The sequence below is a fragment of the Callorhinchus milii genome, unplaced genomic scaffold (genome assembly GCF_018977255.1).
Source record: "Callorhinchus milii isolate IMCB2004 unplaced genomic scaffold, IMCB_Cmil_1.0 Scaffold7, whole genome shotgun sequence".
NCBI classification, from domain to species: Eukaryota; Metazoa; Chordata; class Chondrichthyes; order Chimaeriformes; family Callorhinchidae; genus Callorhinchus; species Callorhinchus milii.
Window position 1 is genome coordinate 6,020,991 of NW_024704748.1, and position 15,913 is coordinate 6,036,903.

At 51.6% G+C, this 15,913-nt stretch overlaps 1 protein-coding gene across 1 annotated transcript; it reads right to left on the reverse strand.

The window, feature by feature from the left end:
- Positions 1–718: 718 nt before the first annotated feature.
- On the reverse strand, positions 719–9,466 carry LOC103185880 (rap1 GTPase-GDP dissociation stimulator 1-like). Its single transcript, XM_042336808.1, has 13 exons — positions 9,445–9,466; positions 8,516–8,638; positions 8,108–8,233; positions 7,726–7,854; positions 7,063–7,188; positions 6,413–6,556; positions 5,866–5,997; positions 5,380–5,514; positions 4,523–4,648; positions 3,804–3,943; positions 2,127–2,253; positions 1,393–1,521; positions 719–846 (listed from the first exon to the last, which is right to left on the reverse strand). The coding sequence occupies exons 1-13, from the start codon at positions 9,464–9,466 to the stop codon at positions 719–721; spliced, it is 1,587 nt and encodes a 528-aa protein (XP_042192742.1).
- Positions 9,467–15,913: the final 6,447 nt, after the last annotated feature.

A 15,913-nucleotide genomic window follows, 5' to 3' on the forward strand; every position in this document is an offset into this window, starting at 1 on the left:
GGATCTTATTATTGCCTACCAAACATCCCATAGTCTGCCTACTTTACTGATCCTCACACCACCTCCCAACCCTGACTACCTGTGTGTCAGTGCCTCCAGCTGCCCTGCCCCGTCTGCTGCTCGGCAATGCTCAGCCAAACACCAGCAACCACAAATAGGACACTTAATACTAATGATAATAATCCTTGAATTTGATGTAGCTCATTATCACGTCATCGTTGAGCCATCTCAAAGCACTTCACAGGATATATTGTGACATGTGGTGACTGTGTAAATTGTGCTCGAAACGCTGCAGCCAATTGGGCACAGCAACGTTTCACAAACAGCCGTGGAGTAAGTAACCAAATTTATTATTTTGGGAGATTGTTGGCCAGGATATCGTGAGAGAGAGAAACTTTCTTCTCTTTTCGAATAGCGCCACGGGATCTTTTAACGTCCACCTGAACAGGCGGACAGACCCTGGCACACGGTGTGTCATTCAGTCACACTCCAGTGGGACATTCGGACGGGCTTTCTCCAGTGTAATCTATAAACACCTAGTGATATATAGTCTGATACAGTGGCACAGATGGCAGTCAGACTGTCTACAGTGCAGACGGCACAGAACGCCAGGTGAGAGAGGCCCTAGGGCTGGATTCAAAACGTACTAACAGGCAGGACTGAGACTACGAGACGGCTAGAGGGAGGGAGGGTGCGAGCGAGCGAGGTGGGCAGACCCTCAGCTCCCCCCACACAGCACCTGCAGGGCCAGGCAGGCTTGCTCAGACACCCGGGGGTTGGTGTGCTCACACAGGCGCTCCAGGGACTCCTTCACGTTCTTGTCGTCGATCTGCTGCCTCAGGTCCCCTGCGAGAGACGAGCGGTCAATCCCTCGCCAAGGAAAACGGCAGATCTACGCAGCGCCTTTCACATCGAGAGGACGTCCCTAGGCGCTGGACAGTGAGGGGTTTGCACCCGAGCTGCGGACCGGAGTCAGGAGGGATGGGGGACAAGGTGGGGTGGGATTGGGAAGAGCCCAAAGGAGAAGAGGAAGGTCTTGAGATGGGCCTTTTCGAGGGGTTTTTGCCCCCCAGAAAGCGATCCACCAATCGACGTAACAACCAGGTTCCTACTAACGGCTAGGTAAACAGAGGGGTGTGGAGTAAGAAAACTTAGCCTAAGATTGCGCCCCGCCTGGAAATCGCACCCGGGTTCTCTCACTTGCGAGGCGAGCATGCTAACCACTACGCTACGGGGCTCTGCAGGATAGTGGTTAGATCATATGAATCAGGGTTTGAGTGCAAGTGTATGGATCGGGCGACACTTTTTTTGTGACCGTGTGGAGCTGGGCGGCCGGGACGGGGAGCGCCAGAGACACAGACACCCGCGATGTGGCTTTCGCCGGCTCCTGACCTGAGTTGGTGAGGCTGCAGAGCAACGCCATGGAATTGTACTTCACCTCCTCCGCCGACACCTCGCTCTCCAGGAGCTGCTGCAGAGCCGGCACCAGCCCGGCCTCCAGGTACACACCAGCCACCGCGTCTGTGCCCAACACACACCACACGGTTACGCCAGGAGCTTCTCGTCACGCAGTTATCAGGAGCCGGTCATCACACAAGTTACCGGGAGCTCCTCACAGGTTCATGCCTTTTACCTGGTACAATCCCACTTGGACCTCAATGCTCATCAGTTGAGCTTAAACCATGGACGTGTAGGTTTCCCCCCCCACCAACACCCGCCCAAGCTTTAAGGTCTCAGAACCGGTTAAGTGCTCCCAGACACTCCACGCGTATAAGATTTACACAGAACGTACAGCACGGAAACAAACCATTCAGCCCAGCCAGTCCGTGCCGGTGTTTATACTCCACAGAGCCTCCCCCGCAAACCCCCCCACGCCCACCCCGGCTCCGCCCTCCTTCCCACACCCTTCTGTCCCCCTCTCCCTCATGTGAAGCTCTAGCTTTCTCTTGATTGCATCTACACTGTCTGATTCAACCACCACTTCAGGCAGCGAGTTCCACAACCTCACTACCGTCTGCGTGAAGTAGCTCCTCCTAAATTATCCTTTAGATTCCCCCGTCGCTAGTTTATACGAGTGCCAACGGCAAGTTGTCGTCGTCGTCGTTGTGAGGGTCACGTGTTCTTACCTAAATTCAGGGCTGATGCCAGAGCCAGAGCGATGAGAGCCTCGTTCTGCATGATCACGTGTTCACTGATGGCCATGGAGATCAGGTGCTTCACTCCCCCCGACTGCACCACGGCTCCCACCACGTCCTGTCCAACATGGGGTCGACACGTGTGTCACAGCTCACCCTTACGCAGAGCCTTCCACAGCAGCGCACACTTACACAGAGCCACCGCACATCTGCCTTCAGCGCGGTGGACGGACTGTCGCAGGACAGCTTGTGACGTGCCAGACACTTGATGTTCTGGAGGTGCAAATCCAATGCTACAGCAATGCTACCAGGCCAACTGAGCACCAGCTGCTTAATCCAGCTCCTCATGGGAGGGGTCTTGGCCAACAGCTGTGCCCGCTGTGAAGCTGGTGCCAACTCACAGTGGGGGGGGGGGAGGGGGGGGAGAGTGGTCAAGGGGCAAGGGGTTCCCAGCGGGAAGGAGTAGAGGTTTACTTAAGAAATGGCTCAGTGAACAATAATAATAATAACAAATCTTATTTGATTAATAAAAATAATATAGCGCCTTATCAGGTCGTTCGGATGTCTCAAAGTGCTTCACAGGTCCCGTGCGCCTGTTCAGGTAGATGTTAAAGATCTTGTGGCACATTTCGAAAAGAGAAGGGAGTTCCTCCCCAGGGCCAACAATCGCACAAACAAAATTCAAATGGAGTCCTGCAGCTCAGTGGTTAGAGCACTCGCTTTGCAAGTGAGAGACCTGAGTTCAATTCCAGGCAGAGGGCGAAACCTTGGGCAAGTTTCCTTACTCCACACAGAGCCTAATAATAATCCCTCCAAAATCAAAAACAATAATAAATTGGTCATTTTCAATCTACGACTGTTTGTGGGACATTGCTGTGCGCAATTGGCTGCCGCGTTCGCCCACAAATATACAGTCAATTCACTTTACAGTGTGTTCTGTGAAGCGCTTTGGGACGTCCTCCCGACGTGAAAAGCGCTATATCAAATGCAAGGATTATTATTATCACTCCATGACTGTTTGTGCAATAGGCTGCTGTGTTTGCCTATAAATATAGTCACTAAACTTTACAGTGTATTTTTATACTTTTAATTAATTTATATATTCATAGAATCAAAAAATTATACAGTACAGAAGGAGGCCATTTGGCTCATTGTGTCTGTGCCGGCTCTTTAAAAAGTGCTATCCAAATCAATCCCACTCCCCCGCCCTCTCTCCGTAGCCCTGCAAACTTGTCCTCCCCAAATAATTATCTACTCCCTTGGGCTCTCTGCTCAAGTAGTAATTTACAGTTAAGTGTATTTAGAATCCACTTTATCGGGTGAACACTTTACAGTATATCTTGTGAAGCGCTTTGCTATACTTCTTTATATATTTAATTTTGGTTAATTGTAGTTGAGGTACAAATCTGCCATGATCTTATAGAATGGCGGAGTCAGGCTTGAGCAGCTGAATGGCTTACGCATGTACCTATGTTCCCATGAGATATCTCAATGACGTGATAAGGAGCTGTAGCAAATGCAAGGATTAGTTTTATTATTATTGCAGGGTGCCGGACTTGGGAAAGGGCCTGAATTTCTGGGATCACGCCACCGTTGTCTTGTAAGCAAAATATCTCTGCTCATCCAGTGAGTGTTTGCGTGGCTATTGGGGAATGTGTGGGCACTGACCTGGGACTTGCTGTGCCGGATGAGAGAGGCCAGGAGACGGTTGGCTTCCCCGCGGACACCGGCGTGGTCTTTGGCTTCGCACCACTGCACCAGCCTCTGCAGCAAACCCCGCTCCTGCCCCAAGAGGTCAGCCGCCTCCGCTGGGGAAACAGCAACGGGGAAGAGAGGTTAGAGCAGCGATCACAGGCACCGCGCGGGAGGGAGAAGTCACAGAGAGATCACAGTCACCACACGGCAGCTCTTATAGAATCAGTCTCTGCCCAGGATACTGCTGAGCGGAGGGAGTGGACAGGTCAGTATCTCATTACCCAGTCTGGTCATCTGGGAATCAGCCTTGTGCCTGGAAAAGGCTGGCATGGACACGACACAGCTTGGAATACCTCTCCAGCCGGGTATATTTATCTGATGAACCCAGACCCTGAGGTAGGTAACACCCACAATACAATTGCCTGCTGACTCTCACACTCTGCGGCAATTAATGGATTGAATCAGGTGTCTGAGGGCATGTCCCCCATTTTATTCCCCCCCACCCCTCCATGAAAAAAACGCCAGGAGAGGAAAAATCTATAGACACGAGGGTAACCCCCCCACTGCCCTCCACCCCTCCTTATCCCAATCCCCAGCTCAGGTGCACATCCCGGCCAGCGCCTTGGGACGTCCTTCCGACGTGAAAGTCGCTGTGCAAATATAATTTGATGTTGTTGTCATTGAGATGTTACCTTGTCCGTCCACCAGCATGCGGAGGGTCCCCAGCAGCTTGAACTGGACGGGGGGCCTGTCTGAGGTGAGGAGGCTTTGAACCCGCTCCACCACCCCCTCCTCCAGCATCCGCACCTTGTTAGCAACTGAAAGGCAGCACAAGTCGGAGTCAGTGTGAAATACAGAGACACGGTCAGTGTGACAGTGACACTGACTGCCAGTAATCATAAAAATAATGATCCTTGCATTTGATATGGCACCTTATCATGTCGTTGAGACATCTCAAAGAGCTTCACAGAATACACTGTAAATTGGATTGCCTGTGTATTTTGTGGGTGAAACTCAGCAGCCAATTTCACACAGCAGTGAGTGTCCCACAAACACTCGTGGATTGAGTGACCTTTTGAGGGATTATTACTAAGGGAAAGCAACTACGACCGTGTTTCAAACAGTCGTGGATTGAGTGACCAATTTACTATTATTTAGAACAATCTTTTTGAAGGAATTATTACCCCTGGAAAAGCGATCTGTCGTTGACTAACAACCAAGCTCCTACTTACTGCCAGGTAAACAGAGGCGTGTGGAGTAAGGAAACTTACCCAACATTTTGCCCTGCCTGGGAATTGAAACCAGGTCTCTCACTTGCGAGGTGAGTGCTTTAACCACTAAGCTACAGGACTCCCGGATGGCCTGGGATGGCCTGAGATGGAGTTGGGGGTGGGGGGTGCGCGAGCTGGCCTGGGGGTGGGGGTGGGCCTGGCTTGTCCTGACCTGGGATGGCCTGGGATGGGGTTGGGGGGTTGCAGGCTGGCCCTGGAGGGGGTGGAGGGGGTGGGCAGCATGGGATGGAGTGGGGGTCGGCCTGGCCTGTGCTGACCTGGGATGGCGAGGTTACGCAGGGCACTGAGGGCTGCGTGCTGGACGGTCGCGTTGCCGTTGTCCAGGTGCTGCTCCAGCAGGTCCAGCAGATGATGAACCACACCCAGGGCCACCATCCCCACACAGTTCCCATCTGAGCGGAGAGAGAGAATGTCCGTCACATCCCACCTCACACCGACCACCGCTCCCCTCCTCACTCCCCCCATCTCACACACACCATTCGCAAACAGTTCCCATCTGAAGGGGGAGAGAGAATGGCTGTCACCCTCTTTCACACACACCCCCTCCCCACTTACACACACACCCTCCCACCCACACATGTACCCTCTCCCCCACACACACACCCTCCCCACTTACACACACACCCTCCACCCCCACACACGCACTCTCTCCCCCACACACGCACCCTGCCTCCTCACCCACTCACCCCCTCATCCCCTTCAACCCCCACCTCACTCACACCCCTCACTCCCCAGGGACAGACCGTTACGAGCGAAGTTGGCCACAGCGAGAGCCCCTGCGAGCTGGAGCTGGTTGTTGCTGGTTTGGAGCCAGGAGACGACCGTACGATAGACAACACCAGAGCCGTTGTCAAACAACTTCTGCATCGACTCGTCTGGGAGAGAAGAGAGGCCTGAGGGAGCACACGTACCCCCCACACACCAACACATATGCCCACACACACATCAGCAAACACCCCCCACACACTCCAACACACCCTCCACGCACACCAGCACACCCTCCACAAACACCAACACACCTTCCGCACACACACCCCACACACACTAACATAGCTTCCACACACACAAACACACCCTTCACACATTATGGACACATATGGATATACGCAGACATGCTTGCATATACCCCACGTGCACCCCGACATATCCTGCGTGCAGGGTATGTCGAGGTATGCATGGGGTATATGCAAGCATGTCTGCGTATGCACATATAAGGGACACGCCTACATGACAAATGGAGGGGTCTTGGTGAGTGAGAGGGTCTCGGAGCGTCAGGGAGGGGGATCTCACCTCCGAGCAGCAGGTGGACAATCAGATCCGAGGCAGCCTTGAGGTTGCTCCTGTCCTCCCCCCTCGGGCTGTCCATCAGCGTCTGCACGAGATCAGCCAGAGCCTCGTGGAGCCCTGCCCCCACCAGCTGCATCTTGAGCACATCTGGAGAAAACCAAGTGACAGTGATCATCCAGAAATCTGCAGCTTGTGTACTCTCCCGTACCAACTACATGACCGTATCAACCCCACCCTTGCCTGGCTCCCTATCCCTCCAGAGGATAGAGTTCAAAATTCTCTTCCTCATCTTCAAAGTCCTCCACGGCCTTGATCTGCTAACGTCATGTCAACCTGTCCACTCTGGCCTGCTCCACATCACCTGTCCAGCCAATCCCACCAGCGGCGGTCAGGTCTTCAGCCTCTCTGCCTCTACCCTTTGTAACTCCATCCCACAGTCCCTCCGCCTCGCTCCCTCCCTCACCTCCTTCAAGGCACGACTCAAGACCTGTCTCTTCAACCTCGCCTTAGGCCACACTCCTACCCCCACCCTCCCTGCCCTTCACCCTCCTGATCCCAACCTGCTGCTCGAGTGCAAATCCCCGACTGTCCAGCGCCCGATGTGAAAGACGCTTCACAAATGCAATTTGTGGTCGGTGTTGTCGGTCACTCACCGTTCTCTGAGAGCAGGGCCAGCACTTCAAGGACAGTCTCCTGCCGGTCGTGTGTCCTGGCTCTCCTCAGCACCTTGACCAGCTCCGGGGCCACCAGAGTCTTACACAGTTGCTCCTTGGCCTCCTCTGCAGGGAGCACAGAAAGTCAACCTCAATCCTCTTCCACCACCCCCACCCCCATTCCAACCAAAAAAGCCACTTATTACGATCTGGAAGGCACTGCCTGAAAGGGAAGGGAAACAGATTGAATAATAACGTTGGATATTTACTCGAAAAGAAAACAATCTGGAGGGCTTTGGGGTAAGAGCGGGGGAATGGGACTAGGTTGGTAGCTCTTTCAAAAAGCCCGCACAGGCACAATGCGCCAATGGCTTCCCCTTCTATGCCGGTAAGATTCCACAATTCTTTAACGCTGCTAAACCTCTGACTTACGTCCCCGTTTCTCCCAACCAAGAGACACTGCCGCTGATGTGAGTGTGTCACTTTATCAGACAGTGGACGTCGGGAATAACACTGCAGAGTGCTGGATGTTTGTGTGTATGGGGGCATTGCAGTGCTCTGCATGTGTATGTGTGTGTGAGGGGGGAACCTCTGTGGGTGGGTTCTATCATGTGTGTGTGTGAGTGTGTATATATGTGCGGAGGGGTCTCGAGCAGCACTGACCAATGTCTGACAGGTTGCCCAGAGCCAGGAGGCACACATTGACCAGCGCCTCATTGGTGGACGACTCGCTCATTATTTTCACCAGGGACGTGATGACTCCCATTGACACCAGCTCCTCCTGCAGCTCGCCTGCAAGACACAAGCTCTCAGTGACTCCAAGCTACAGACCCCTGACCCAGCCCAGCCCAACCCAACAGGGCACAACCTAGCCCCTAGCCTGGCAGAAACCAGCCCAGCTCCAAGCCTGACCCAACCCAGAGCAGCCGAGCAGTCCAACACAGAAGAGCTGAAGTGAGAGAGGATGGAGAGAGAGAGAGAGAAGGTGGGGAGAGAAGAAACAGAGAGTAGTTGGCGAGAGAGGAAGCAAAGAGGAGGCACTCACGATTCTCGAAGCAGATGCGGCCGATGGCTCTGCCAGCGTGTAGCAGAACCTCCTGCTCGGTACTGTCCAGGAGCAGCACCAGCGCTGGCACCAACTGGGCATCGATACACGGCTGCCTCACCTCGTCTGCGGCCAGAACACAGGGAACGGCTTCAGCCATCTAGGGGACTGCAACACAACCCAGCTCCAACACATCCCAGTCCCAACACAGCCCCAGCACGACCCAGCCCCAACATAAACCAGCCCAAACACAGCCCCAGCGCAGCCCAGCACAGCCCCAACACAGCCTCAACACAGTCCAGTCCCAACACAGCCCTAGCCCAGCACAGCCCCAAAGCAGCACAGCCCCGACACAGTCGAACACAGGCAGAGACACTGACACAAACACAGGCAGAGTCTGATGCTGACCGTTTTTCGCCAGCTCAGCAATGACGTTGGCAGCTTTGCTCCTGTAGGTGGGGCTCCAGGTGAGGAGAGTGGACAGGCTGGGCAGCACATCACTGTCCACCACCGCCTGAGACACAGCCTTCCCTGGGAGAGATCACACACAGCGTTAAACAATAATAATAATAATAATCTTTATATTTGATATAGTGCCTTATCACTTCGTTGAGACGTCTCAAAGTGCTTCACAGGATACACTGTAAATTAGATTGAATGAGTAACTTGTGGGTGAAACACGACAGCCAATTGCTCACAGCAGCGTCCCTCAAACAGTCGTGGTTTGAGTGATCACATTTTTTTTGGAGGGATTATTACCCCGGTGTCCTGGCCAACAACAATTCCCCAGATAAAACTGGTCACTCACTCCACGTCTCAATGACGTGATAAGGCGGTATATCAAATGCAAGGATTATTATTATCTCTGTCAGGGCCACAATTGACCTCAATGCTCCCTGAGGGGGTGAGAGAGAAGGTCTCACTGGGGCAGAGGAGTGTGTGTGAAGCATTGCGTGTGATCGCTCAGCTTCCCCCTGCTCAGGCAGGGCCACTGATCGTTCTGTCCTTCGCCCCCTCCCCTTCTCTCCCCTGAGCCATCACTTACTCAGGAGGGTTCCCGACTTTGCTGTCGGTGTGGAGTGCTATTAGTGCCACGGTTTCTGTGGCAACGGGGCAAATTGCAGCCTTTAGTGCAGATGTTGATTTGGTTATAAATAACAAAGTCAAAGCTGAACGCTTTGCATTAATTGGCAGTGCAGGCGTTCAATTGCTCAGCAGCTCTCTCCCTCGGCTGACTCCGGGGATGGGGGTGGACAGACTGCCAAGAACTAATGTGTGCAGATGGAAGGGAAGCATTCCAAGACCATTTCTGTTGGAATATCTGCAAGATCACCAACCAGGAGCAAATTCCTGCTCCATCCCAAATAACCACACTGTGTGGGGCGGTGACAGACGGACAGAGGTGTGTGATTCCAATCAAATTCCCGGGGCACAATTCCTTAACAATCCTTTGTACAGGCCCCGCGGGCAGCTGAGTGTTAGAGCTTCCAGGACACCGCTGATGACAGCACAGCCCAGCCTGGCTCATCAGCAGGACCTGGAAAGGCAGACCAGTCACTGGGAGCAGGGAATCTTCCCACTCAGCTCCTGTTAACCCGGCAAGCCAAAGCCCTAACAGATGGGGTGGCCAAGCAGCGGGATAGCTTGCCAGTCACCGGTATCAATGGCAAGCTCTGCGGTTTTAGCTGGTTAGACTCCAGGAGCTATCCCAACGCACGCTCTGGGGCCCCCATGCCTTGGCTCTTGCCAACCTGCACCTTTATACTTTCTGGAATTAGGTAAAGAAGACTGCGTCCCTCCAGGGAGAGAGTGCACATTCTATTCCAACAACCTTTCCGTTCAGAGCAGAACTAGGTTAAAGCTAATACTTAACTGTCTTTGCTGAGAGCTCCCAGCACCGTGTCCAGGCAGTGAAGAATGTTCTCGTCCTCGCCTCCCTCCGCTGTTACCCGCAGGTTGCTCAGAGCCTCATTCAGAGCATCTATAGCAAGGCCACAGTTAGTCACAGGGAAACACCACAACTCTCATGGTCAAAAGGTCAGCCTGGCTCAGCGGTAGCACTCTTGTCTCTGCGTCAGAGGTTGTGGGTTCAAGCTCACGTCAGGACTTGAACCCACATAGACCAAGCTGACTCTCCAATGCAGCGCTGGGCCTGTGTTGCATTGTCAAAGCTGAGACGTTAAACCAAGATCCTGACTGCCTGTTCAGGTGGATGTTAAAGATCCCATAGTGCTATTTGAAAAGAAAAGGGAATTTGTCTCTCCGGGTGTCCTGGCCAACAATCCCTCAAATAATAGTTACTCACTTCATGGCTGTTTGTGGGACATTGCTGTGTGCACATTGTCCGCTGCGTTCGCCTACAAATACGCAGTCACTCGATTTCACAGTAAACCCGTGAAGCGCTTTGAGACATCCTCCTGACGGAAAGGCTCTACACCAAATGCAGGGATTGTTAAGGATTAGTTTAACAATGTTCCTTCCATTCAATACAGTGCCCAGAACATCGAAACATCTCAACCATCTTCACATGGAATTGCTGTAAGGTGCAATAACTTTGTGTTTGTGGGTGAACGTGGCAACAATTTTGCAGGTACTTTTTCTTTTTGGTGGCAGGCAGCCGGTTGTTTGACTTATTATGAAACCCATCACTGTGCTTAAGAGTCTCTCCCTGGAGGGATGCATCCTGTTTACCTAATTCCAGAAAGTATTAGGTACAGGTTGGCAATTGCAAAGGCTTGGGACCCCAGAGTGTGCATTGGGGTAACTGCTGGAGTCTAACCAGCTGAAACCTCACAGCTTGCCATTGGGAGCGCTGTCTAGCAAGTTTTCCTACTGCTTGCCCAGCTTTCCCACTGCTTGTCCAGCTAGGACTACCCTATCCGATAGCAGGATTAAGAAGAGTTAAGTGGGAGGATTCCCTGCCTCAGTGACTGGTCTGTCCTTCCAAGTTCTGCTAGTGAGACAGGCTGGGCTGTGCTGTCATCAGCATTGCCTGGGAATGCTGCGAACCTGCTTGGCTCAGGAACCGGACTGGAGACCGACGCTGAGGACTGGTCTGATTCCGAAATTCCATTGCCAAACATGTCACTTTGGAGCTAGTACAGGTCCAAGGAGACCCTCCCCCACCAAGGAGGATAGCAGACAGCCTCTCCCAGTGCCTTGTTCTCCAGCGCAGTTGGAGCTCGGGGAAACCCACTCCTCCAGCCTTTCATTATCCAGTCATTGACTCAACAGCGCTGACAGATCTGTTGCTGAGAATATCATTATCTCTGCAGAGAACGCTCACTCTTAAAGGGACCCAATCTCCATCAAGATACATTTTTTTGTCTGAATCTCCCAATCTCAGACTCGAGGTACTTTACAGCCTCGATTTCAATGACTCATTTGAATGACGGTGCTTTGAACAATTCCAACACAACCCCAGGCACTGTATTGGAGTGTCCGTTTAGACTATGTGATTCAAAGCCCCAGAGGCGAGAGCGCTATCACTGCGCTAGTAGTATACAATAGTTGAGATAGATGTGGACTAACTACATAGCATCACATGCCGGTTAATTGCAGACTGTACACAGCACACTCAGGCCTAAAGGGCACACTAAACGTAGTTACAGCTTTCATTTTATACAGCGCCTTTCACACAGGGTAACCTCTCTGAGCGCTTCCCAAAGACAGGGTCAGATGCCATGTGAGAGGGAAGAGGAGGTAACCATAGGCATCATGGAAGAGGTAGATTTTTAGGTGGGACTTGAAGACCCCTAGGAGGTGAGATGTGGGTGGGGGGGGAGGGGGGTGGTTAGAGAGTGTGGGGGGGTGGGAGAGCAGGAAGAGCACCTATTGTGAACTCTGTAATCTGGACTGGTATTAATTGCCACTACAGACTGACAGACTGGATTAGTCCTCGAGCCCACATCCTCTCCACACGTCTGACTGTGTGTGTGTGTGTGTGTCACTGTCTCTCTCTCTCTGTCTCCATCTTTCTCTCCCAGTCTCTGCCTCTCTGCAATTCTCTCTTTCTGTGTCTGTGTGTACATGTGTGTCTCTCTTTTTGCTTCTCTTTCTGTCAATCTCTCCCTGGCTCTCTCTCTCTGTATTTCTCTTCCTCTCTCTCTATCGTCTGGTCTCTCTCTCCCACGCTCTATTTGTCTGTCTCTCTTTATCTCCTGTTCCCTTTCTCTCTCCCATGTAACTCTGTCTCTTTCTCTGTCTGTCCCTCTCCCTCCCGGTTCTCTCTATCTCTTTCTCTCTGTATGTCTCCCCGTTCCGCGCTCCCTCTCTCTCTTTCTCTGTGACCAGATAGTTACAATTTAGAATTTCAAAAGATTCGGTTTCAAGGATGCAAATGGGAGCTTGGTGCTCGGTGAGGTGGGGGAGATGGAGATGGGGAAGGGGGTGGTGCTGGGGGGAGTGGGGGAGAGACCCGGGAGCCGGTGATGACTTGGGAAGGGATCGGACACCAGATTGCGCATCTTGACGCCGATCGCTGGTCGGTCGGTCACTTACCCATGGCCGGAGCACGGCCGATCAACACAGGGCGAAGGCGTGAGGAGCGAGGCGTCCGCACAGACAGAGACGCTGACTGCAGCTAACATGAGCACGGGAGCTCGCTCAGCTTTACTCTAATGTGCTTACAGCCAGCGATAGCGGCTCAAGGCAGCCAGTGGCGAATGAGAGGAGCCACAGGCGGGTGGGGGGTGGTGAGCGAGAGGGGGGGGGCAGGGGATGTGCACCATCTCGGCAAGCAGATGTGATCAGCTTTCAGCACAGCTCAACGAGCGGTAACACTGACAGCCTCACAGGCTCGAGCTGCGCACACAGCCAGACTGTCACAGACGGTGACTGGTCGTGTTGCGAACGTACAAAGAGCAACGACCACCTTCGGAAATGTTGATTCCACCAGGTGATTCTGTATCATCTGCTTTAGCATTTCTCCCAGAGTTTTCTCACACTTAATACGTGATGTGAAATCCAGAACGTGTACAAATTCATCGATACTGTCTGCATCACAATATGTTTTCGGGGACACTAAGGCAAACTGTATTGCTGCTGGACACGGCTCCTGCACTCCAGCTGCCTCTGCCCTGGGCTGACCTCCTGGAGATGTGACTCAGATCTTCCCTTCACTCTCCGGGTTCATACAGAGACACACAGACAGAGACACACACACACACAGACACCTTCCCGCCACCGAGAGACATACACAGACACACACCCAGAGACACACCCACCCAGAGAGAGACACACACACTGACACACACCCAGCGAGAAACACACGCAGACACACCCACTTCAAGGTACGTACTATATTACGCAGAGACGAAGAAAGTCAATAATTACAACAACAAATTACATTTGTACAAAACTAAGTTACTGTATTGTTGCCTGTTCTCAAACTCTGCTCACATCCTGCTATCGCAAGAAAAACTACAAGTGAGCACCTGCTGCATACCTCACTGCTTCCTCCGCCTCCATAACACAGGGCTGTGCCGGCTGCCAATGGCACAGAAACTTCCATCTCCATGTCCCGGCCCCTCTCCTCACCAACACCACCACTAACCGAGGACAGTGGACAGGGAGCTTTACTCTGTCTCTAACAGAGTGGCTGAGTGGCTGAGCTGGGAGTGTGGAAGGACAGTGTAGAGGGAGCTTTGCTCACAAAGGGAAATGGGATAAAGAATCTCTCAGGTCTTCACAAGAAATCAGGTTTACCATAGGCAATAGGGGGAAGCAGAGAGTAACTCAGTGAGTGTTACCTTCTTGCTTCAGTAACTTGAGTATCACAGTGCCACCCCATGACCACACCGTGACATGTCCCAGTTGATTGTTTTGATTAAACGGGTATCTTGACACGTGGAAAGTCACATGAACCGCCCGCCCCACTGAGTGTCAGCCTGACTCTCGTCCTGGCTTGCTTTTGGGGGTTAGAATCAGCCATTTACAGCACAGAAGGTCATTCAGCCCATCACGCCTGTACTAGTTCTCCATTCCATTCAATCCATTCAGTTCCATTTGCTTACCTCCCTTCACCCCCCGACCCCCATACCTTATATATCTCTCCCCTTGTTCGGATGTCAAACGAACACCTAGCGGTGTTAGTTGGTTAGATTCCAGCAGTTACCCCAATGCACGCTCTAGGGTCCCCAAGCTTTGGCTCTTGCCAACCTGCTCCTAATATTGTCCGGAATTAGGTAAGCAGGATGCATCCCTCCAAGGAGTGAGTATGCATTCTATTCCAACAATCTATCGCTAGGATTTCCACGTGTAGGTGGGATGCATGGAATTCTGTTTGATTCGGATACTCTTAAGCATGATGATGGGCTACCACAGGTGTCAAGACACCCGACAGGTCAAAAAACAAACCCTATAATAATCCTTGCATTTGATATAACGCTTTTCATGTCTTCTCGACGTCTCAAAGCACTTCACAGAATAGACTGTAAAGTGAATTGACCGTATATTTGTGGGCGAAACGCGGCAGCCAATTGCGCACAGCAGTGCCCCACAAACAGTCGTGGATTGAAAATGACCAATTTATTATTGTTTTTGGAGGGATTATTATTAGGCGTGTGGAGTAAGGAAACTTGCCCAAGATTTCAACCTTGTGAAAGGAAGTGAGCAAGGAGGATGGGACAGGGTCAAAAGTGTGGAGGGAGGGATGAGGGAGCGAGAGGTGTGGATGGGGTGGTGGTAGAGGGGTTAGAGGCGCCAGAGCCGATCCCCTCGACTTTGGACTCAAGGAAATCCATCATCTCCTCGCATTTGGTATTGGAGATGGCAGAGGCATGGGAGGGTGGATGTTGGGACTTGAGCTCACTGTCCAGCGCAGTGTCGAAGGGGGAATCCTCATTGTCAGAGGCACCAGCTTTCAGATGGGAAGTTAAACCTGACTCCTGTCCCTGTCTGTTCAGGCGAGCTTTAAAGATCCCACAACACTATTGGAAAAGTGAAGGGAAGATTCTCCCAGTGTCACAGCAGACAATTCCCCCAAGATAAAATGGTTACTCATTTCCCAGCTGTTTGTGGGACCTTGTTGGTGTGAATGACCCCCACATTTTCCAATTCACTCCACTTAGTAATAATAATAGTGCAGTGGCTTTGGCATTTTGACAATGGCAAACCCATATACAGGGTGAATAAGTCTTTATTCATAGAGTTCTTAATGATGTTTTTTTAAAAAATATTCATAATATTGATAATAATCCTTGGGTTTGAGATAGCCCCTCATCACATTGGTAAGATATCTCAAAGGGCTTCACAAAATGAAAATGAATTGACTGTAAAGTGAATTGACTGTATATTTTGTGGGAAAAACACAGCAAGCCAATTGCGTATAGCAGTGTCACACAAACAGTTGTGGATTGATTAACTAAATTATTATTTATTTTTTTGAAGGGATTATTACCCCTGGAAAGCGATCCGCCAATCGATTAACAATTGGGTTTCTACTTACTGCTAGGTAAACAGAAGTGAGTGGAGTAAGGAAATTTGTCGTAAAGTTTTGCATGCCCAAGAATCAAACCTGGGTTCTCTCGCTTGCAAGGCGAGTGGTCTAACCACAGTACAAGACTCCACATAGAGTGTGTACAGCTATTACAAGAGATGTCTTTCATCCCATTCGTGAAAGTTTTGTCACCAAGTTGATATGTGTAAATGTCTACATGGCAGTTTGAACATCTCATATAGACTCTTGATTCAACCTGAACCAGTTGAAACTCACAGTCAAGAGCCGGGGTGGAAGGAGCTGTAACCAGGTCGTTTCGCCTACAAAATACAGTCAATCCACTTCCCAGTATATTCTGTGAAGCGCTT

Excerpts from the sequence above, each read along its gene's own strand:
- LOC103185880 (XM_042336808.1), bottom strand. The coding sequence starts at position 9,466 with ATGGAGCAGGAATTTGCTCCTG. Across the intron at positions 8,234-8,515 it reads TGCTGAGCTGGCGAAAAACG|ACGAGGTGAGGCAGCCGTGT; the intron begins GTCAGCATCAGA and ends TTCTGGCCGCAG. Across the intron at positions 847-1,392 it reads CTGCAGCCTCACCAACTCAG|GGGACCTGAGGCAGCAGATC; the intron begins GTCAGGAGCCGG and ends CGTCTCTCGCAG.